Source organism: Dermacentor andersoni, chromosome 6 (assembly GCF_023375885.2).
Source record: "Dermacentor andersoni chromosome 6, qqDerAnde1_hic_scaffold, whole genome shotgun sequence".
Taxonomy (NCBI): Eukaryota; Metazoa; Arthropoda; class Arachnida; order Ixodida; family Ixodidae; genus Dermacentor; species Dermacentor andersoni.
In genome coordinates this window covers 100,743,298-100,767,981 of record NC_092819.1, presented here as the reverse complement: position 1 = coordinate 100,767,981, position 24,684 = coordinate 100,743,298, and the positions used below count along the sequence as shown (strand labels likewise).

The 24,684-nt window shown below is 49.3% G+C and overlaps 1 protein-coding gene across 4 annotated transcripts in view; it reads right to left on the bottom strand.

The window, feature by feature from the left end:
• The window catches only part of sev (receptor protein-tyrosine kinase sevenless), a 142,722-nt gene that overhangs the window by 46,393 nt on the left and 71,645 nt on the right, over positions 1 to 24,684 (bottom strand). For all 4 annotated transcript variants that reach the window (XM_055066513.2, XM_050171395.3, XM_055066514.2 and 1 more), the window contains exon 2: positions 24,225 to 24,281. In XM_055066513.2, coding sequence (XP_054922488.2) covers positions 24,225 to 24,281 — 57 coding nt within the window. The remainder of the gene's footprint in view (positions 1 to 24,224; positions 24,282 to 24,684) is intronic.

Sequence of the window (24,684 nt, the reverse complement as noted above, 5' to 3'; positions counted from 1 at the left end):
AGAACCAACGCGCAAGATGTGGAGAAGGCGACTTTCAGGTGGGAAGGGACCTGGCATCCATATGTTTTCAGGTGAGTTCTGTTATAACGTCGTATATTTCGTACCTAGTACCAGTGTGTTGCTATGAAAATTTGCTACGGCATATTTTTCTTTTGTTTCTTGACCGGAATGAGGAGGGGGAGAATACTAATTAAAAATGTATAATGCAGACTCATTGCTCGATTACCGGGACCATTTAATACCCACGCTCCTATAAGGTACAGAACCCGCTTGTGAACGATTAGGAACAAGGCCCCCATATGGGAGTCGAAACGTCTTCGTTTCTTTTCTTATAATGTTATTGGTCGGCGTCTGTTTTGCCCTTGACTAGAAGCCACTTAATTACGTCAGTGCTGTTAGCATAGCGAAGGTACTCCTGGATGTCAAACAGGGATTAGAGTGCCACACGAGCAAAACCTAGTTACTTATAATAAAAGCTAAGAACGGGAAGGCCTGGGAGACAAGCTACCACAACAAATGATCGGGCAGTGCGAGAAGTGACTGGTGGCTTCCTTAACAGGGAAGAATGTTTTGCGTATGGAGTCTCACAAAGAATAGTACTTCGTACATAACGATATTTTCGTTTCTCCTTGAATCGCAACACATTTGAATTCCCAGCTGAGTAAAATATACCACAAAGTGCTATGTCGGTGCCGGCGCCAAAAAAAAAAGAAGCTTTTCATTTTCATTTCGAGTTAAAGAATTTTTAATTCAGTGAAAAAGCATCATTCTGACAAGAAACGTCCCGCATAACTAGCGTCCCGTATTTTTTCTTGTTCCTGTCCTTGTTCCTTAGTGCTGCTTCAAGTTCTATTTCAGTTATATTTAATTCCATATCTGCATTATGGGCATTCACGTCTCTCTCTCTCTCTCTGAGTGCGTGCGCGTGCCCGTGCGTGTGCGTGAACGGCCTAGAACACAGCGAACACACGAGCCTAATAACAAAGACCGCGACTCAAGATATTGCGCGGTGTATCGCGCCTACAGATGTACCAAGGCGCGTTGCCCCTATATACGTTCATATACGCGTATATTAGCATCTGACAAATGATACTCAGCTAAGTAGCTGACGAACGAGCGCGAGAGTTTGTTTTCGTTCTCGATGAATATTGCACCACCAGGAAGATGTTCGGTGCATAAACTTTCCGGGGCAGGCACAGCTTGCCGACAGCAATAATCAGAGTAGAGCGGTCAAAAGCGAATGCCCTCGCCGGATCACAGTTCTCCTCAAGTGCGCTACTAAAGAACACAAACGCGGAGAACGCATAATTCCTCGCCCAACGAGCGACGTGTGCCATACCAACACACAGGCCACGACATAGGGCGCCTTACAGTAAAGTATTTGTATATGTGCACAAGGCGGTTTCACACCGATCGGAAAGCAGCGCGATAAACATGGCGAAAGCTTCTCTGTTTTTTCGCACTTGCGGGCCGCGTCTGAAAGGCAAGCAGTCATAACAAGTTATGGATGCTTCGTGCCGTATAAGAGGTTGAAAGGTTATTGAGTGTGGCGGCATGTGTTTGGCAAGGCTATTGACCGTTTTAGGATGGTGGCACGAAAAAAAATAAAATAAAAAAGCAGGGACTGTATTCGCAAGCCACGTGCATAGGGACGAATAAGAAAAGATGACTTCGCGAAGACAGCCGTTTCTTCATTATAGTTGAGCGCACAACTGTTGTGCTTGTAGAGGTCCAAAGAGCGGATGTGATATCTGGGACATATTTAATGAAACGTTCCAGTACTGCGTTTAAAAGAAAGTATAAAGAATCTGCAATGAAACTATATCCCCAAAAGTGAAGCTGTATCCAATAGCCCGGACCATCTTTCAGCGCGCATGCAAATCCAACTTCCACCTTCTAACTGCAGTTAACTACAATTGCGGTAGTTTGTAACAATAGCTTAAGCGTGTTTCAGCGTGAGATATAGCAGGGAATGTTTGACGGTTCAATTTTACCGCGTAATGGGCTCGTACGGCAGAACCTCTGCAGCATCATTTAATTTCTGGCGTGCTGCCGAGGGGTGCTTCACCAACCGTCATTAAAACAAATTAATAGAACTGTGTAAGTTTCTCTATTCGAAATTAAGCAGGTACGATTACCACTGTGCCCTAGGTGCAATGTACGCGAGGACGGGCCGCTTCAATGGCAGGATATTTACATTAGAAGCAAAAGCCCCAATGTCAGCCTTTGTCATCCCTTAAGCTGCAACCCGTGTTTGGCCAATGGACTAACGCTGTCTGTAAATCTGTGCAATGAAGACGCTCTTAACCTTCCTTAGAGGCACTAGCCTCCGTGAGATACTGCCTGTCGAGTGTTCTGGTGTGTTTTGTGCATGCGCGTACGATTTCAATTTCCATCATTCCCATCTGGAGTGCCAAGCTTTATAGGCATGCCGCCAGGTAAACCTCTTCAGGATTCAATAAAGAGCAGTCTCTCTCTGTTGTCTTTTCCATTGCCGTGTCACCGTATTTAAGACTTCTCGCACGTCGCTTTCTTGTTATCCAAGCATGCAACGCATTTTCTCCTCTTTCCCCTAAATATTTCCTCCAATACTCCAGCCCTGTTTGCTGAATAGACCAATAGTGCAAAGAAGGATACATGTTACAGGCCATTAAATTGGTATTGATGATGATCCTGGAATTGCTCGAGTGTTGCCCGTCCTTCAATGTTCTTTCCGGCAACATGCAAGCGCTAAGTTCGTAGAACGTTGCTCGCGCGGTGCTTGAAATCTTTTTGTGTTACATTTGATGATGTAGTGAGAATAACAAAATAGTATGATTCAGAAAAGTTCAAGGTTCATATAAGAAATTCGCGCATACGAGTGTTTCTTTATTTTGTAATGTTGAGCTCTCCATAATCTCCCAGGTACGTGGACTGGATGGCGCGGACTGACAATGTACAGTCGTGATCACTATGAGCTGCAACACCGTGCCCATGGTCGAAGGCGCCCCAAGTCTGTGCGGGGGCGCCGGCATACGAAAATTTGAAGAACCAAACACCGTTTCGATTCCTGGTATTTATTACACCAATTCTTGGTACTTCGGCATCGCCACGCAGTCTTGGAGCCCCTTCGACCACCGGCACCATGTCGCATGCTCATGCTGAACGCGACTGTATACTTGAAAATGGTAAAGTTTAGAAGTTGAGTTCAACTTCGCTACTGACTTTACAGTTACACCGTCCAGCTCGGCAAAAGGTAGAAACGGGAAGTGCAGATTCTGTACCAGTTTAACTGCGAATACTTCAGAAACAAGAGCGCGGCCTCATTCTAAGCCTAAGCCTGCTATATATATATATATATATTTGAAGTCTCCGGCACGCGAGTGGTAGTGTCTGCCTGTCTGTAGCCGCTCCGTCAGATTTAAACGCCTCTACAACAGCGATCGGCTACATTGGAAATCAACTCCCGTTATAACGAAATCGCTTCATTCCGAACAATTAACGCTGCAGTAGCTAGCTCGCATTGGCGCTCAACACTGCATATTAATTAACTGTAGGCTTTGTCGGAGACTTGCGAACCTTTCTTCACAGTATCCCCAGTAGGCACCAGCTCACGGCAGAAAAAGAAAAAAAAAATACCGAACGAAACACGAGCTCGAGCCATGTCCCCGCGAATTCAGCGCGGCCGCGCGCGATCGCTACTGTCGCATCAGCATCCACGCGGAGAGGAAGGTCACGGGGCCACGCTTACACGTATCAGCAGGCCACGCAGATAAAAAAAAAAAAAAAGGTGAGAAAACGCCACGCATCATCGCGATATACCACATCCCCATCGACGTGGTAAGCCCGTCATCGCGCGAGCAGCAGCCCGGCGCGCGACAACGAGGTAACGCCAGACCGACGCGACTCGACGCGATGCCGCCTGTGCCGGCGTTGGCGGCGGCGCCTGCAGAAAAAACACGGCAGTGCCCGTCGCCGCTCCAGGCACCCATCGCCTATCGGCCGGCGCAGGCTGTTTTGACTAGCACATCTCGACTCAGGGTCAGGCCGGGAGATCACTTTTCTAGGCGGAGGGACGAGAGAGGGGGCGCGATTCTGCGGCGCGCAGCGCTGCAAATGGACGCGCTTCTGTGTACACGGGCGCGCGGACGTGTACATAGTGTACGTCCAGTGTGCACGGTCACGCCATGTCCCCGAGAATCAAGAGCGCGCGCGCGCGCGCGCGCGCGCGGCTGCTTTTTCAATGCGAACACAGCAGAAAGCGCGACGAGCGCGCGCGACACGCGAAACCGACATCATCGCGCCATCGGCGCCACTTGCAGGAACTATGACGTATGGGCACACAGCGTGGCGTCAGTCACTTAATCTACAGGCTGTTCGCATGCAAAAAAAAAAAAAGTAACAGCCCCCTAATGCCCACACTGAATACTCATTAAAGACTGTCACGCCTTCTGCTATGACACGTACATGGCTCATGGACTGACGCTGCCAGTGCACCTCGCGCAACGAAGGCACTTTTAACCGTCGTTATAGACACTGGTCTCAATGACGCACTTCAGTTTTTTTATGTTACGTGTCGTGGTGGTGTTTTGTACACGTCGTGTATATCTGTGGCGTGCACTGTGCAAACCACTTCATTTCAATTTATCCATTTGGAGTAGAACGCTAAGCATGCCATCAGGCAATACACCGCAAAGGGCATTTAAAATATACGAAGCAGCTCGTATGCCAAAGCGTATAGTATACTGTCAGTTGTTTGTCAAACAGTATAATGGAGACACACAGTTATCAAAGACTACCCACCTAAGAAAAGTAGTTTTCATGAACGAAAAGATAACAAAGATTTTCGTTTATTACGAGTGCATATCATTGGCCTCTCTTTTTTTAGCATAGAACCTCGTTTACGAACACATTTAGAGCACCAAATAATTTCCACACAGCGGAATTTATGTTCTAGAATGCAACCTGCCGAAAGCCCATCGCTTGCCCTCTCCCTCCCTGTCACCGGTCAAGTGCGTGCCCCCCCCCCCCCCAATCCCTTCCGAAAAAAAAAATTCTGGTTACGCCACTGATCGAGCAAATTTACAGGAGCCAACAACATACTACGCAACTGCATGCTCCAAATGTCACCTCACGAACTATATAACGTAGCGCCTTACGCTGAAGTTAACAATGCTACCTTCAGGTCTAACGAAAGATTACTGAAAGATCCAAGCCCGCCGGGATCCTCCCGTTGCCTATACGAGAGCACCACTTAATTACATATACGTACAAAAATGTGATCCTTTAATAAAAATTTGACATCAGTAAGCAAATTCCGGAGTTTTGCGCGCCGGAACTAGGATATAATTATAAGGCACGCCGCAGAAGGGGGACAGGGTAACTTTTAATAAATGTTACCGCGTTGCGCTGCTTATCACGAGATGGCGAGTTTCATTACCGGCCGCAGGCGGCCGCAGGCGGCCGCATCTCGGTGGGGGTGCAACGTAAAAATGAGTATGTACCGCGATTTCAATGCATGGTTACAGAACTCCAGGTGGTGCAAATTAATCTCAAGCCCTCCACTGCGGCGCCCTCGATCATACCCTACACTGGACAGCTTCGCGGGAGGTTAGATCACGTAATTTAACAGTAAAACAGATTGGCGGTTACGCTCGAAGGGCGCAGCACTGGTAGCGATAGCAAGGTGCAACGTTGCCCTTGAACTGCTCGGACGGTGTTCTAACTACACGCGGATGTGCAAAAAAAAAAAAAAAAAAAATGGCATCCTTAAGAGCTGTGCCACGCCGTGTGTAGTGCCTGTAATAAGATCACAGGGACGCCGCTGCGCTGTGCGAGAAGAGCAGCGGCAGAGGAGTTGCAACTTTCAGATTGCGAGAACTAATATCATTTTGTACTTCTGTAATAATCTGTGAATTAAGATTTAAGATAAAAGGCATTTGCCGAGAATTAAATCTTCGAGATTTTTGTTTGCGGGCTGCCAGTTATTAAAAATATTCTGAGGAATATTCAGGGAAGAATGCAAGATGTGGGGCCCTATAACGTAAAACTATTCCAATATGTTTCTATTCCAATTTCCTGACGTCAAAATTGCGTACCCACCGACGCAAGCACCGGGCGTTCACCAGCAGGCTCGTCTAAACAGACCAATCAAACGCTCTCCTCGTTCATAGGAGGTCACTTTGTTTGCTTGAAAAACGAATAACATTACCTACACTAAGCGGCTTGTCGTATCTAAATGGCTCAAGAGGCGAGGAGAACGCTCAAGTGGAGAGGGATTCACTGGGGCAGAGCCAGTGCGTTGAAAATCGATAACCGGATGAAGAGGGTGGTGCCGGCGTCTGCGATTGGTCGGCTTTACCTTGCTTAGCTTGTGGTGGCTGGTGGAAAATCGCGGCGGCATGCAACGAAGCTTAAGAATGACGGTAAAGCTGACCCTCAGAAAAGAAGAGTTGGCAGAATGAGGTAGCTAACGTTCCGAAAGTGCTTGAAAACGTTACGCGGTCACGCAAGAAGTTTTATTATACGCAAATACACCCATGCTCTCCGGCAGGTGCGAGTAGCCAGCGTCTCAGCGATCGGCAGCAGCCATCTTTTATTCCTTTCGGAACGGGGCAACCTGCGGCTATTCCGGAAAAAATTTGTTTCGTTCGGCATATTAATGCATCTTTATCGCGTACACGTCACTTTGACGCGGTGAGCTCGTGCGGTTTTGTGACGTCGCGTGACAGGCAGGTGAAGTGGGTGCAGCCCGAAAACTTTTTACCAATAGCCGAGGGCTGATGGCGAAAAGGGGTCGAATCAGAAATAACTGTTTTTCTTTTTTCTGTCAAATCATGCATAATCAGTGTGTACACATCATATCAGATGGGGAGGTATTGCGGTTTTCGTGACGTCGCGTGACAGACAGGTGAAGTGGGGGGTGGTCGAAAAAAGTTTTTGACCAATCGCAGAGGGCTGATAGCAGAATTGGAATAGAAAAGTTTGGAATAGTTTTACGTTATGGCGCCCGTGGTCTGAGAAACTTCGGCTGTTGTACAGTACATCATTTATCTTGCGTATACGGCACATACTAGCGGGAAACTTTCTTGAAAACAAATGGAAAGTTACGGGCTGCTGCACAAGCGTTACGGCGCCAAGTAGTCGGCCAGCATTTGACAGTGCTTTCGGTTGCTCGGAACAGACGCTGAATCGACGCAGCTTCCACGTGTGACGGTTTCGCGTTTCCCTAGACGCGGAAGAGAAAAGCCGCAAAATAATCAAACCTTTATATTCAATGGTGTGTTCGGTCTTATTTAACTGTTGCTAGTAAGGTGTTTATGTTTTGTCTTTCCCAGCCTAAACGAACGTGAATTAAAACGCGGGACTCTTTTCAGAAGCGCTGTCACTTGTGCGCGCTTTGCTTCCGTAGCTTTCCCTTCATTGCCACAGAAAGTTGTCCGCGAGTCTAGATAAACATAAAGCATACATGTGCATGAATATATACTAAACATCACGGCGACGCCGACGGCAAATAATTCACATGGAGTGTCCACATAATTGCTATCGCCATAATAACAATATAAGTTACCTTATAGAATGCACGGCTTGTCGAAAGGATGGTCTGTGGGGAAAATTCGCTTCGAGTGTGCACATAACCGCTATCGCCATATTAGCTACAGAAGTTACCGTGCTCATAAAACGTACGGCTTGTCGCAAATAGTGACCTGTGGAGACGCTGGTATAGCGTTAGCCCGATCAGCCCGTAACGCTATAAGGGGTCACGTGAGCGCGTCGCCGACTGAAAGCCCTTCTCTGATGACCCCGAGGAAGGTCAATTTAGAGCGCGGACGGGGACGAGAGGGCACGTGAGTGTCGTCGGAGTTCGCATACAGCGCAATACCGTCGGTTGCTCGTCTTTTCATAACGCAGGCAGCGAGAGAGGGGGTAACAAAAGAAAGAACTAACGAAACAAAACACAATCGCAGACGCGGCATAGAACACGAGACCGACGCGTGCGTGCTGGCGAGCGCAGACAAACGAATCGAGCCAGGATTGGCCCGTTTTGGAGGAACGCTCGACTCACGGCCGTGGGGAAGGACGAGGACTGCGTGGCAGAGAGCGCGAAACGTCAGACACGCTCCGATGGACCGCCGCTATTTGCTCTATTCAGGCTCGGCAGGTTCCTTTTCTTTATGTGTTTTCCTCTCCCTCTGTTTTCTTTTTTTCGTTTCTTTCTCATCCTTTGTTCCGACGCCTGCCTCATAAAGCATAACACGATAACACCATAAAGCAAGAATATATACGCATACAGAGGGGTGCGCAGAGGGCCAGACGAGGGCAGGTCTATACGAGACCTTGGCAAGGGGATAACCCGCAGTTCCGTGTTTTCCTATGCAGCCTGTCTGAACACCTGAGCGACGAAAGGTGCGACACTTGGGTTTGCAAGACTATAGCGGCGCCTTTCAGTGGCCGAGCAGGAGCACACGGAAACTGCGCGCAGAGGCGCTTCTTGCGAAGATTTGATCCGGCCTCGAGCGATACGCCAAAGCTGTCGCAAGTGCTCTGAGGAGCGCTGGTGGAGCAGTTATGAGTGCTGCCGTTTGCGCACTGCAAAATACAGTCTAGTGACGAGCTTCCGTTAAAAAAAAAAGCCCTTAGTCCAATAGAAAGTGTGAAATCCATCACACGCGCGAACCGTTGGACGCGTCTCACATCCATATGAGGTGCGACTCGTTTTGTTTTCAACCAAGGAAAAAAAAAAGAAAGGGTCATTACTTATGCACCTCGTGCTACAAAGGCTTACTATGCGTAGTGACGCTGCTATAATGTACTGCAATGAGGCCGAGTTCTGTCAATAAATTGGAAAACAAAAGAATCCCGTCCTTACGATTGTCATTAAGGAAGAACTTTGTGGTTTCACCTCAGCGAGCATACACAACTGCAACGAAATATACGACAGTTGCGGTGAAGGAGTCGTCATATCACTTAGCCGTATACTACGAATAGGCTTGGCTGAGTTCTCGCGCACTGATGTGATGTCACAAATGTCAGTCTCGACTAATTACTACACGAGCCGAGCGTCCATCCATCGTAGTCCTTTCTTTTTTTGTTTGCTTTATTTCGAGAGAAGCGAGCGGTACGACCTTTTGTCGTCTTCGTACACACCGGCGCTTCTGTCGTCGTCCGTGGAAAGCGAGTGGCGCGGACAAGCCGCATCTCGCGTGACCCACGGTCAGTCGAGCGCCTGTTACGCTCACCGGGTGCCTGCATCTGGACGGTATAGGAGCCTGTCCGCGAAAGCCCCGCATTTTGGACATACATGCTGCTTTTTTTTTTTTTTTTAGCTTGTTAAATCTACCCGCTTCGAACCTCGAGGGAGTTTCTGCGAATGTTCCCTCACTTGTGACGAGCGGCGCGGAGCGAACATCCGGTAACCGTGACGGCGCTGCAGGATGCGGTGATTCGAAGTGGGTTGAGCCGTGAGCACGCACGCTCGCTGACGGTTGAAAGCGGTGCAACCCAGGAAAAATTGTTTAATAAAAACTTCCGCGTGCATGGTGATCTCTTGAGCTCTGCGCTTGAGAAACTACGCGTTGAGAAATCGATTGCAGCAAAGGTGATAATTGGGAAATTCGCTCGACTTTCAGTCCTGATATACGTATTTGAAGTGCTATCTGACGAGGCAGGACCAGAAGAGGCGTGCAAAACATTCACTGACACGCCAACTGGTAGAGAAGAGCTTTGATAATGGCGTATTGGCGCTGCCTCCATTCTTCTTTTCTTTTCTTTTTCGTTTTGTCAAGGACATGTATACACATTTCATTACAGATTTTACGAGGTATCCAAGCACCTTTGACGCGTTGCTGCTCTTGTTCTTTGCTGCGTCGCATGTGGCTGGGCATCGCATTTGCCAATGCCTATTCATTCCTAACAGGGATGGCCAACAGTGCGGCGTGCAATTTGTGCGGGTGCGATGAGACTCTAGAGCACCTTCTGTGTCACTGCCTATCCTTTGGCACTCAACGACGTAGAGCCTACAAGCCATACTCAACCTGCTGCATAACAGAGCGCTCTCGGAAGAAAGGATACTTGGAGCATTGTCGCTGCATTCTTACAGGCAAAAGGCCACAAAAGCCCTTCTTCACTTCGTGAAGGGTACCGGATTGTATGAACGCTTGTTACAGTGGATATTCCTCTTCGACTGACTGTGAATGACTGACTATTACCTCTCTTTTTTCCTCCTTGTCTATTATTTCCCTTTCACCCTCCCCAAGTGTAGGATAGCCAACCGGGCATGTCCTCTTGGTTAACCTCCTTGCTCGTCTCTCTCTCTCTCTCTCTCTCTCTCTCTCTCGTTCTGTGCTATTAAACCGAAATGCAGTTGTGAAAATGGTGCTCCCGGGAGAATGACTTATCGCGAACGAACGCCTTCTCCACGATTATGGTAAAGCATGCGCATTCGTCGGGTAAATGAACGAAAGCGAGCGAGAAAACTGCTGTACCAAGTGCTGCGTAAGCATGGCTGCAGGGCTTGTTAAGGAAAATAGTTTTTATTTGCCATCGACTTCATTTAATTAAAACAATTTGCCTTTACGCAGTGGCGTCATTTCATTCAACCATTTTACTCTATGCTAAGCGTGCATGATACAATAACCGTTCGAACGACTTTCGAAGCAATAGGCGAAGAGCATTTGCTGAGAGAAAGTGGAAAGGCAATGAGGCGAAGCCTAACATTTTGCTACACAGCCTACTCTGGAGATTGGGAATACGGGCGACGGAAAAGAAAAGCAAGAACCACCTACTCTAAGCTAATATTGAGCCACGCAGGAATATTGAAGGCGCTCGCGCAGGCCCAATTGGGCACAACGGCCAAAGAAATTATTCATACATGGTCTGTGCGCAAGCTAAGGCAGCGCCCTCAGCCTCTTTGTTGCAGAATAAGTTTGGAAAAGTCAGAAAACGGCTGGTAAGATTACACGCGAGGCACCGACCCTGCAAGAAAGTGGTCACGGGCAGGCGCCCACTTTGCCACGACATATCGCGTGGACAGTCCAACACCAAGAAAAGTAACTGAGCACGCATCGCACTGAATCACCGCCTGCGCCAAAAAGCGATGCCGCAAGGTGGGGATCAGCCAGAAAAAAATGCGTTGCGGAGCACTTCATGGCTGATTCTATCTGGCCTTTCTTGCAGCAGCTTCTCATCACGTCGAAGCGCAAAGCAGCAAATACGAAAAAAAAATAACAAGAACAGAAAAAGAGAATGCGATGGCGGCAGTCGGGAAACGGAAGGCGAGCGGCAGACAGGCAGCAGTGTCGCAGTCATTGTGCGGCTGTGGGTCTGTGGCAGGGCTGTTTCGGATACGATGGAGCACAGCCGGGGAGACAACACACCCTGAAGACATCACCGATTTGAGAGATGCATCGCCCGCGGAAAGCCCATCAACGGCTTTCCGTCTCCGTCACCCGCTGCCTTCGAACGACGAACACGACACGGGGAACAATCTAACCGCACACGGTTCCTCTATAAGACGATGCCGCGGGAGAGGATCTATGTAGGGTCGGTGCAGCCTAGACCGGCTGTGCGCTGTGCTAGATAATTTAGTAATAACCTACGAATAACCTAAGCGCTGCTCCGCGAGGGACAACGCTGGAAAATTCCGCGACGCCTTCAAGATTCGAACGTACCCTCGCGTTAAGCAGTGTTAGCTTTGTCAATGTTTGAATAAAGTGGGTAAGAATAGTCTACAACGGGAACTATAAGACGACATTTATAGGCAACATCACATATTGATTTGCATTACAGGAAGTGGTGGGTTCACAGTCAGATGCACTAATATTGCTGCTCATGCGTAAAATATCTGCACCAATCAGAGTTTATTTTCACACTATATATAGTCAATTTCTAGTAGCATTCGTATTGTGTCAGAACACTTTGGAACGTTCTTTAGTTTTCGGCCACGTACAGGGTTAAGCAATGGCACTTGACAACGCCCAGAACCACATAATAGCTGAAACGTTACAACACCTGTCTGGTCATAATCATTCAAATTAAGTGGTGAAAAACCGGCATTCCCTGCTAGCCGCAAGCATTAGCATATGTACGAGGGTGAACAAGCGCGCAAAACGAAGCGTTCTGACGCTTGCATTTTCTTTGTTCGCATGATTCTGGCCGCAAAACTCTTCGGGCACCAAGACAGGCAGAGCCAGGATTTGGAGGATCGTTACAGGTACGCCGACGTCATTACGCAGCGTAACCAACAATTCCCCAATCTCCGGAACTCAAGAGGTTCTCGCACCGCCGCTAACCAAGCAAGCGTAGCTACGTCCACTCCTGGCCAACAGAAAGCACGCCCGCGGTATCGAGTCTCCTTTCGGGCACGGGCCAAAAACAGGCACACACCCGCCGCCACTCGGCAAAGAACACGCCCGTCGCACGAGGCCGACAGTGGACGAGGCTCGACGGCCCGTGTTCCAGAACGCACCGCCGTCCCCTCCCGTACGTTGACTCTCTTTCCTACACGCGCGAATCGTTCATCGCTTGCTTCTTCTTCGGCGTGCCCACGCGATCCATCAAAACCCGCGAACGATCCCGCCTCCGCCGACTGCCCGAGACGCGCGACCACCGCCGCCGACGGCGGCACGCCACGTTTATTGTGTGCGCATGAATACTTCGACGGTGGTATTCTCTCTCTCTTTTTCTTTTTTTTTTTCTTCTTTTGCATGTCTCCATCTCTAAGAGCCGCGCCATTCCTCGTTCTGTCTGTTCGCCCTTGTACAGTGCGCGGCTGCAGTGTAGCAAAATAAGGAGACACACGGATCGTTAACATCTATACAGCGCCGTGTGTGCGATGTAACCGCTCTCGCCGTGCGTTATACGCCACGCGGTGGTTGGCCGCGTAACCGGCCTCGCAAGGCGGCCAAAATGTGATCGATTCTCGAGCGAGACTGCGATCTTATCATTGCAACGCGTGGTGCGGTAAACAAAAGGAAAAGAAAAGGGGGTGGGGGGGGGGGAGAGACTGACTTATACGCGGCGCTTCTTGGAACGAGGTTGGCTCTGTCTTAGTTAAGCAAGGTGCTGCGTATAGCCCCAGGAGGAAAAGGGTCCGCTGGCACGACGGAGTTCACCGAGCTTATGGAGCCACACGGAGGCCCGAACGTCTCGAGGAGACTGAAAATACCAAATGGAACGTATACTCGCTTTCCTTGCGGGCAGCGTTGCGGTTCGCGGCGAGAAACTGTGGCGTCCATTATTTCGAAGCAGCAAACTCTTTAGCGCAAAAGCGTGCCTAATGTGGCCACTGACCCATGACGGCAACGGCCCCTGTTTTCCCTTATCGGCGCTCCATTACTTCGCGATAGATTGTTAAGGAAAACTGAAGCCTACACGGTATACGCGGCACGAAAATGAGGTATTCGTTCGTTCTTCGTTTACGCATACGCCTTTTGGTTTGGGCCCTGTTCTTCGGAGCCAATTTCCTTGGCGCGAGCGGTCGCGCCGAGGCCAAAATGACCTGGTTCCATTTATTGGGAAAATTGAGAATAAACTTCTTTCTTTGTCTCGTCTCGCGAGGATTAGATCGCACCGTAAGGACCAAAGTTTGGGCACCGATATGGGCCGTCGAGTGATCGTTCGAGCTTACGGAAGAGCGAACGGCAAGAGTGAATGGGTGCGCAAGATTAGGAGTAAAGGAATGCGCCGGAGAGCGAATAGATGACCGAGTGCACAAGCAAGTGCGTGAATTAAGTAAATAGTGTAGCCTATCGCAATCTCATTTAGAAGCCGTGATGGGCGATTCTCCACGCGCAACGTGGGGTTGGTGCAGCGTTGCGGGCTGTCAGTGGTGCCCGTGCAAAGCTGAAGCGTCGGTCGGCACGGATCGCGTGTCGCGCTGCGCCTATAACGGCTCTAGTGGGTGAGTAGAGTGCAGTCAGTGAATAGAAAGAGAGAGAGTCGGCAAGTGAAGTGAAATGAACTAATTGAATTAAGTAATCGAGTGAAAGAGTGGGAAACTGAGTTATTATGTGTAGTACAACGTCCCGGAGGTGCGTGGTGGGGGCGATGAGGAATGGAGTATACATACATATATATATATATATATATATATTATATATATATATATATATATATATATATATATATATATATATATATATACACACTTGGCCGCCGCGGTTTCGAATCAAACCCACCACTTCGTAATCAGCAGCATCACGCCATAGCCATTGTGTGAGTGAGTGAGTGAGTGAGTGAGTGAGTGAGTGAGTGAGTGAGTGAGTGAGTGAGTGAGTGAGTGAGTGAGTGAGTGAGTTGCGCAAGGCACTGCGGAAATGATGGGGGCGGAGGTGCGCACAGCCAAGTGATTATATTACCGTGAACCATAAAGCTAGAAACTTTCGGAACAGGCGCAGCGCAAAATGAGTAAAAATGCAGTCTTGGGTTAGGTGGTAGTCAGAGCTGTTCTTGACATATTTCCGCGTGCTCGTTTTTACCTCGAGCTGTTAACTTGTTACCAGAAGTTGCGCGTTACGGCAGCGACAAAATACAGCGTACAGTTTGAGTAAAGCAACACGATGAAGCCGGCGTAAAATTACAGCCTCAAAAGCGACGACAAATGGGCGGCGTGACGTCCACGGCGCCATTTATCTCCCACCCCACCGCCACAGCGGACGAGAAAAATATAGTGAAGGTCAAATTTATCAAGAGGAGACAACGAGCATCCTTCACCTGACAGGGCGTCGAAAGGTAAACGAACTCAAAGAACGCCGCAAGTTGGATACAGAAAGCAGAGACTCAATAAAGAATCAGAAGAGACTCAATAAAGAATCAAAATGTGGCGTAACGAGTGCAATGCACTCGCTCGTCGTTTCTCAAAGAGAACACCGACCGCGCTGGTCGCCATCGAGGAGCGCGAACAGCCATCGTTTGCCTTCACACGTGTGCAAGCCCATCGCAGGTCCCGTTAAGCGCGGCCAACAAAAGATTGTCTTGTGCTCTAAACGGGCTGTTCCAATAATAGCCGACGGTGCGGCCATCGCAGCCGCCTGAGCGGGACAAGGCGTCCCTTGGAGCACGTTGAGAAAACGTAACTCATATAGACTTCGCAACGCACACGCGATGCCTCGAACTCTCCTGGCCCGCCTCGCCCAGATGGTGTGGGAAGAGTTGAAGAGAAGTGACAACTTGTGCTTTAGATCAAGCGACAAATCGCTTCTAGAAACTCTAAAGCGCATCGCAACCCCGTGCCGTTTCTTTCAAACTGGAAGGAAAGGAAAAGACAAAAGGCCGGTTTGCTACCCTACACAGGGGTGTGGACGAGAGGGACGTAGAAGGAATAAAAAGACAGTAGAGAAAGAGAGAGAGAGAGAGGAGACGTGACCAACTGAGATCACGATCATCACACATTCTCGTAGCACAAGATCACGTTCAGCACAATTAATGCCAATTAAGGCATTAATTGATTCTTCAGGTTCGTTGTCCTTAATTGTATTTTTTTTACTTATTCGCGAGTGTCTTTGAGCACACCAGCGCAAGCCTCGTAGCGGCAAAAATTACCTCTCACGCTTTCTTGTTTTTGCCGTCGATATAGCGCTTCAGTTCACATTTAGTATTACCAACCTGAAGTTAAGTAAATTATATCTATAGCGCCGAGGGGGGGGGGGGGGGCAACCTACTGGTTAGGGTTTCTGGACCACTGATTATTTCCCAATCTTGTTTTCTTCGCGCTCTTATGTGCCAATTAGCGCGATGTCGCGGGCCTTAGCAACGTATGGTTGCACCGTCGCTCTTTGTATCTCCATTTTCTTCATCGACTTATCATGCTCTTTGCATATGGTGCAGTAATCTGTCTCCGTTCACATCCGGCGATATCGCGGTGCTCTTCGAGGGCTTAGTGTATTGTAGAATGGTGCACCGGTCCATTTCGGGGCAGAGAGTCGAACCGTTCCTCCCGTCATGCGTCGCAAGCTACACATTACGCCGCACGAGCGCGTTACACACGCCGCTTCGAAGACAACTTAGTTGCAGGAAGATCCACGCCGGGCCTTCCTTATCTTTGTCTGCACACGCTCTCTTCTCTTACAAAGCAGCAGCAGCAGCCCGATATCGCTCCACGAAGGCCGCATCGTGGCAGGCCAGATAGCGCAAAACGCGCGGATTATAAGGCCTCGCTCCATCTCGAATTTCAAGTTAGGGCGTCTCACGGTCGGTCGCGTCCTCTCCGATTTCGCCCGCCCCAGGCAGCGACCCACGCGTTTCGCCCGAGCTTCGCTTCTTCGACCACGGCCACCAAGGAGGAAGACCCGCGGACGGCCGCTCGCCGCTGTACGCGTCCATGAATTAAACCGAGACTTAACGGCACGACAGGCTTGCTCCGGATCTTTTCGAGGGTTCCTGACCGCACGGATAACGACCCTTTCTTGCGCAGTCCGGTCGTTTTCTGTTTGTTTTTGTTTTTGTCCTTTTCCTTCGTTGCTGGGCTCGAAGAAGATTTAGAATGTTCACTCGATCAGCCCCCCACCCCCGACCCATCTCCAATCCCTCTTCCCATTGCCTCATGCCTGTAATGCGAAGACTGCTGAGGCTTTCGGCTTGTCGCTTCATTTCCCGTTTCGCGCGTTCATCACGATCCTGTTTCGTATGGGCACCGAAATTGGAACGCCAGAACACATTTCACCCCCACGGGATGGCTTGGAGAAGGCTAGTCTCTTACCCATAGGAAAAAAGAAAAGAACAGCGTTTCGAAAGCGATGGCTCACAGGAAGATATTTTCGGAGTTTATGTTCTAGTTCCACCGTTATCGTCACTGATGCCTTCGCTGGACACCTACGCAGCAAAGCAAACGCTTAGGCCCCTTACATCGGCTAAACAAGAATGTATCCGTGTGTTTAGGCGCCTATAGATTTGCCTGTGAGATTCTGGGGCCGGTTTTATGAGCCTTTTCGTTAGAGCGCGGTTAGCCGGAGCACAGTCTTTTGTTTGCTAGCGCGATCAGTCACCATGCGCTGTCGCAATTATTTCACGCGTATATGAACGGGCTTGGCATAATTTCGGCACTCAACCGTGTACTGCAGAGCAGGGAGCAACTTAAAAGCTACGGTGTTTAGGACAGTTTTCTTTTCATCCTTTTATTTTTTACTAGCTGTGAAATATAGGTATTTTGCCCTCAGGAAGAGCCTCCTAGCCCCAAATTTCATCGAAGAAGTCAATGTAATAAATTATGAAATATTTATTTTTGGTTTAAACTTTTCGAATCTTCCTTCCCAAAAATAGCGGTATGTACACTTTTCTTTCTCATTGTGATTCTCTTCTTAGTGATATGCAGCAACGGAGGGCGGAATTATGAGTCAGCCCCTTCGTTAAGTACACGCTCCGGAAAACGGGGTGACGAGAGGGACAGATTCTTCGAAGAGACGAAGGAGCATTGGAGGTCGCACGTTGCAACGTTACGTATTTCTTTTTCTTTCTCCTCTTTCCACTTGATACCTTTCTTTCGTTTTTTCTCTTTCGTTTGGCATGATCTCTTCTAAACGCAAGGAATAGAACACCGTGCGTCCGTGCGTACATAAGCGTCCAGCCTGCATCGCATTCAACGAATACTCCAAGCTTGGGTTTTGTCAGAAATCACTGCACTTCACTGAAGGAGAGAGAGAGAGAGAGTCCGAACACGAGAAGCAACCTCTAGTCTTGCGTTTCGGGCGTGTTGGTATGGCGGCTTGAAGTAGTACTGCAGCGCATACAGACGAGTACGCAGGAAAGCACATGGAAGCGCTGTGTCTGTATATTTTATGTCCTCTCTTGCGTGCTCGTTTGTATGGGATACAATAGTATTCCACATTTTGTAGCATCGGCTTCGTGAACCGCTCGCCAGAGAAACATCCGTCAAGTCTACGGTTCCCGATTGCCACCGAGTGAATAGGCACGAACTCCAAGAGATAGAGAGAGAAAGAGGAAGAGAGAACAGAAGAAACAGGGGATGTTAATAATAAATTCGTCAGGTTGGTAACCCTACTCTGGGATAAAGGCAAGTGGAATGGAAAGAAGAGGTGGGGGGGGGGGGGGGGAGAGGCTGCGAATGCGTGCACGCAAACGGGCATAAAATGCGGTCAGAGCTGCTCTTCGGTAATGCGCCATCGTTATAGCACGTGTGCGAGTCCGCGAGTCACTGCTTGAAGCCCATGTTGATGCCAAGTCCAGTTACAGAACCAGTGCCCACACGCTGGCATTCCACGCGAAACCCTCCCTCGGTGCCCTTGACACTGCTCCACGGAGCTGTGCCGAGCTTCGTCGTTGCCAGAGCGGCTATTCATGATTTTAACGCACAGGGCTCCATGGGGCACTACTTTACTGCTGCGGAAGAAGAGTGACCACTGTAGTTACGAGGCCCGGCGTCGACCGAATGCATCTCTAACTTGTCTTCGACCACGGTAGACGGACGTACGCTGCCCTTTGTGCCAGTGGGCCACTGTAAATCACCATTAGAGAAGTGCCAATGGAAAGAGCGTTAGCGGGAGGTGAAAGGAAGAGGGACGGCTGAGTGGAAAGAGCGAGGGACATAGACAAAGAAGTGGAGAGGGAGGTGTTCCGGCCATCGGTTCATTTGGGCGGGGCCGCGCAGACAGTGGAGCACCGGCAGGACCCGGCGCTGATGCGGGTTCCTGCGGCGCGCAATTGCGACTAATGAGGAAGTGCTCCATTAGCACGTCCAGCTCGCTCGCCCTCGCCTCACTGCTCTCTCCCTCGCTCTCTCTATGCCGGCCGCGGACGTGCGATGCAGCGCACGTAATTTAAATGCGAATCTTTGGTGGCCGCTGGTTACATTGGGAGAGGAACAAGAGGAACGGGAGAGAGTAATGTCGGCTCGGCAAACCCCGGCACTTACATGTAGCTGTTACAGCGCAGTGACAAGTGCGACCTTAACCTCAATTCGTGCCTGTGGCTTTGACTACGCGGATGTTGCTCTGGCGGGACAGGGGGACACAGACGCTTGGAGACGCCAAAGAACAGGCCAAGTGCATGTTTGCGACAGCATCTGGGACAGATTTCACTTCGTCCTACGGCTTCTGTATATGCGCCTGAAGAATCGTAACCAGTTGGCCCAGTCAGCAAGCTGTCGCATATTTAGCTGTATACAATATCAACTGAAGATATAGCAGTACTAGACAGAGAACACAATCGCTCTGTGGTGTAGCCGACGTATTGCGTTCCCGCGTCCTTAGAGATGTAGTTAATAATAAAAAATGAAAGAAATCCATGTAGGTAGCAATTCAACGTATCGAGTGTACAGACAAGCACATGACCAAAGTCAACATTTCCACTGACTTGACGTTTGTCATATAGTCCTCAGGCGCATTTAAGCGATTCCACTTCTATGTCATTAGCAAGGACATCCAATTGGACACAGCAAGAAAAACAGATAAAACTGTTAAAGCTTTTGAAACAGCACGAGTTCTCAAATTATATGATAATGTTGGGAAAAACTAAGGAGCGCCATCATGATGGGCTGTTAATATGAACATGAAATGGTGTATATGATTACCATTTTGCAAGCTTTCTTGCTCTCTAATATCTGAACGCGAGTAACAACCATGCAACGTATCTTACCACCAGGTGCATAGGGTCGACAAATATGAAAAGTAACGTGTAGTTTGCGTTAATATCGCTTGATTTCATCCTAAAGTTAGGTAGTTGCTGCTGGGACACAGTCTTCAGTGTGAGAACTACTTAACGGCTAGTGCAAAACGCGGTTTGAACTCGCAGTCGTACAGTAATCGTCATATGAATTTTGGGGTACAGCTATTTCTCTCTGTACAGCTCCCCCTGTATATACTTACGTCGGGCGCTAGCTTTGGCCTTACGTCGGGCGCTAGCTTTTGTGAACGGAAGTTCACAAAAAAATAATCCCCCCCCCCCCCGCCTCCTCCCGCCCCCAGTCCCTACCTCGTTTCGAAGAGACGAGTCACTGTAATGAAACTCCTGACACGATTTAGCCGTCGCAGTAATTCTGACATTTCAGCACAGCTAGAGTATATATTTCTTCACACAGAGAATAACCCGCTCTCTTTTGTCGCCCTTGCAGCGTATACCTGGGCCGCCATCGAGGTGGTGACGAAATTAGGACCCGCATCGCGGATGGAAAGCAAGCTTTGCGTCACGGCCATCAACAAAAAAATGGGGGGGAGAAAGAAGAAAAAGAAAAGAGTTCACAGTAGATTCCTCGCTGGGGCGAAATGCGTGACGCCGCTCGCTACTGCTCAAGCGCAAGCCACTGCGAACAATTGACGTCGCGAGCATTGCGGCTGGCGTCGGCACGAGCGCGTGCTCATAAAGCTCGCGAGACGCCGTTGTCTTTTTCGCCCCACGAAGGCGCGGTTCGGCGGTCCTTTCTTTTAAGCCTGCAGAGCGCTTGAGCAACCTTCTGATGCGGTTGGGCAAGAAGCCCAAGCAGAAATTCCATGGTTTCTTTTTCACCTCTCTCTCTCTGTGTGTGTGTAACTGGCGGGCAAAGCTGCGCGCACTTCTTTTGTCTCTCGCACGCAGCACCCCGTCCTATAACGCCCCTGCGGCAGCCTAAATCTTTTACGCAAGGCATGCCTATAGGAAGGGCCCTCCTATTAAGACCGCAAGTGCGGGTCACGACTCCCGTATGCGCGCGGCCGAATGTGTGTCCCTTCACTCACGCGCTTTTCGCGTTTCATTTCGCCAGGAAACCTGCGGGCCGGCTCGACGGAAACGAGGGGAAGAAAGTGCGTGCTCGCGATCTCCTATTACTTGACAGGGATACACACCGCGTTTATAAGTACACGAGATCCTTTCGGCAGGTCTCGATTTTGACCGTGTAGCGGCGAGTATGCCTATAGGGACCGCTCGCTCGTGTCAGCGCAATGCGATGATTTTTTTTTCTTGCCTCATTGTATACACAACGTGGAGGAGGAGTAAGAGGGAATTGTATGCACAACGTTCATCGTCCACCGCTTCGGAGTGGTCGATTTTGGTGATGAGACATACACGCGGCACCGCTCGGTCAAGTAAGGCGGCGCGGAAATGAATAGAATTTCAACAGAAATCGTACTTTATCAGTGCCCTCGTTCCGCATGCTCGGAGACAACGCTCTCCCTCTCTCTCCTTGACCAGAGTCTTCTCCGGTAGACGGCACAATTGCACAGACGGCACAGACGTAACGGAGGCTGCAGGAGGCAGCATTACTTCCGGAGAAGCGCACTAACATTGCATTTGAGTGTGTGCAATGTTTCTTGGGTGACTTAAGCTTAATGAACCAAGAATAAGTCAGGTTGGAATCATTTTTATGAATTAAACACTTTTCTGTTTTCTTTCTTTCTTTCTTTCTTTCTTTCTTTTTTGCAAGTGAGTTCACGTTTAGTGAGTCAAGTTCACGCCGTCTTGTACTGATTGGCACAAAAAGAAAAAAAAGCACCAAGGGAGAAAAACCTGAAGTGAGAACGCGTGCTTTGTCTCGAGCTGCGGCGGTGACACCACCTAAGCAACACGCCAATACAGCCAGCGGGCCAGGTCCCGAGAGAGTCTATAACTTCTACTTGCAAGCGGCACAATAGCGTTTCTTCCCATCGGTTGTAACCAAGTAAAATTTGTAATGTCATATGCGGGTCCATGGCTTATAGGTGCCGGTCGGTAAACTCCGGTGGGTTCCATTTCCTTACAGTAACAATATGGACAAGACCGCTCAGGTGCCGCGCTGCATCCGTTCTCGACAATGGCATCGAAGTGCTTTCACATACATCATGTGCCTCACGAGCCGGCTTTTTCATTGCCTAGCAATGTTACAGTGCCCGGGTAGCCACTGAAATACAATGTCGTGGCCTCCGTCCACCGCTTGATGGTAGCGTAATCGTATCTCTCCTACCAATTGTTCATGTGGGCTGCGGCACAGAGTTGATCAGAGTAATTGCCCGGCTGCCTTTGAATCACAGAATATAGCCAACTAATTTGGTGATTCTTGTTGCACATATAGCACTGCACTACGGAGGGAGGAAAGTTCGGATCCTGTCGATTTTGTGACGTGTCTGATCTTGAGCTTCTTGCAGATTGACATCGACTGAATGACTACCACACCAGTATAGCTGGTTAGAGTCGAAGAGCCATCTGTATAAACGGGAACTCGATTGGAGTATGAATTATGCAGTAGATGTAGAGCGGCTTGATTCAGGGCACAGGTTGGCAAGTCAGACTTTTTTCCATGCTTCTGGAATGGAAAGCCGCGCTTGTGGCTGCCAGAGACACCACAATGGACAAGGTGATCTGGCTGCAGGCGTGAAATCGGACGGAAGAGAGGATCGGTACAATGCCCCAAAAAGTTGCATTTGCTCTACTTTGCGAGAGAAGCAAGGCTGTTCTGACTGGAGTCGGGAAAGGTGATTAAGATGATCTCTAAGGGTGTCTATGGTGATATATGTACTGATGTATATGTTCCCTGGCGATGGCAATTGTTGCGGCTTTTGAAGCGCATCGCGTTAGACCCTGACATGTTCTAAACGCTTGAGCTTGCATGCCCTCATGCACTCAGAGATTTGTCCTCCGAGGACTTGACAGCACCGTAGTGCTGTAATGCAAGAAACCAATGAAGAGCGCTTTGTACAGTTGAAGCATAGAACGCACCGACGGTTCCTATGTTTTTCCAGCAATGGCTTTGAAAAGGTGGCTGATTGAAAGGAGTATTTTTGTTATGGTAGGATACATATGAGAGCTTCAGGAGAGGTGGCGGTCGACAATCATACCTAAAAATGGATGGGTTCTCTTGTAGTGGATAGGATGGCCATAAATAGAAAACAGGTATCCGGTCACCAATTATCGCGCGAACGCGACTAATGCGCGCTTTTCTGTTCAAATTCCGAGGCCTTGTCTCTGAAGATAAGTACACGGCATCGTTGCGGCCTTTTGTAAGCTTGCGCGAACCTGCGGCCGAGTTACTCCTGACGCCCAGATGCAGATGTGATCTGCCTAAATTGACAGACTAACCTAGACTGTGGCAGGAATTCCGCCAGCCCAGTCAAACTCAGGTTGAACAAAACCGGGCTTAAAACGCCACCTTGCGTAACTCCACGGCTGGTGTAGTAGTCGGAAGTTTGAGTATCCTCGGTGACTACAAAGAAACAGCTCCTTTCGGTCAGGTAGCTCCGAATCCACCGAAAATTGCGGCCTCCGATTGCAGCAGCCACGAGCGCTTCAAGAAAGGGAATGAAAATTGCCAGCAGGTCTCTATATAGCTTCATCAAGCATCGACCTTGTTTAATTATTATTTTCCCCAGCTATCCAGCTGTAGAAGCGCAATTCATTGTTTCCGAAAGGTTGCGGAAAACTAGAAGGAAGCCACTGAGAGAAAGCGACAACGGCTGTCTCGGCGTCTTGTTTTCTGGGAAAGCTTAGCGACGGAGAACGGCACTCATTGTTTTTTCATGACTCTCTCCTTTTTTTCTTTCCAGGTCTTTAGGGTCACAATGCGCGACGCCCAAAAGAAGATCTGCCGGAGGATGTTTGCAGAAAACCGGTGTTAAGCGTTCAGTCTGCGGAGAAAGGCGCGTCAAACCGGGCGCGATGTTTGAGAACCAGGCGTGGGCGACTCGTCCTCTTGGCAGAGGAACACCCGTGCCCTTCAGAAGCACACGTACAGACACACAAAAGCGAGGAGATAAAAGCGGCACAAGGAAAGAAAAAGAGAAGGGACGTGAAACGGAGGGCGGTAATACGTAGTTGAGGTCGGTTTGGCGGCGAGGCGTCTCGGCATCGCCTCACCGGACTGCGCCGCGGTAGACAGGCGTGGTTGAGTTCAATGTCACGGTGACGCGCTCTGCTAACCGTATGCAAGCGTGTGCGTGTGTGTGACGTGCAAGCACAGACTGCTGTGCAGGTGAAAGCAAGCTGGCTAAGAAAGAGTGTATGTGCATGCGTACATATGTGTGTGTGTGTGTGTGTGTGTGTGTGTGTGTGTTGGAGGAGCGTGTGCGTGTGTGTGACGTGCAAGCACAGACTGCTGTGCAGGTGAAAGCAAGCTGGCTAAGAAAGAGTGTATGTGCATGCGTACATATGTGTGTGTGCGTGTGCGTGCGTGCGTGCGTGCGTGTGTGTGTGTGTGTGTGTGTGTGCGTGTGCGTGTGTGTGTGTGTGTGTGTGTGTGTGTGTGTGTGTGTGTGTGTGTGTGTGTGTGTGTGTGTGTGTGTGTGTGTGTGTGTGTGTGTGTCTGTGTGTGTGTGTGTGTGTTGGAGGAAGTGCGGCAGATGGCTGCTCACCTTGCGTAAACGGCAGTCCTCATCGCACACCACATTGAAGCTCTCTTCTTCCACCAACTGGAACATGCGAGAGAAAGCAAAATACAACGTTCAAGTCAATGCTGTTCATTGCCAAAACAGAAAAGAAAACACATACATTTGCGGCAACAAATGGCGCACCTTTTCGGTTTCGAATCAACTACAACGTGCAAGGTTGCTTACATAAGGTCTGCGCAAGTGTGTAATGGGCTCCTTAGCCTCGTCTGCTAACTTTCTACCCTCTCACCCCACACCCCCTTTTTTTTCTTTCAGTCACGCCTGGACATAATTCAAGTGAAGCATCGGGCCATGCATGGTCTTAAATGCGACGGAATGAAAAGCGAGAGCATCCCTTCATCTCTCTCCCTCCTTCTCTCTCTCTCTCTCTTCTTTATATTTTGGGAGGGGGGGGGGGCATGTTGTCCGGGCCACGATTTGCGAC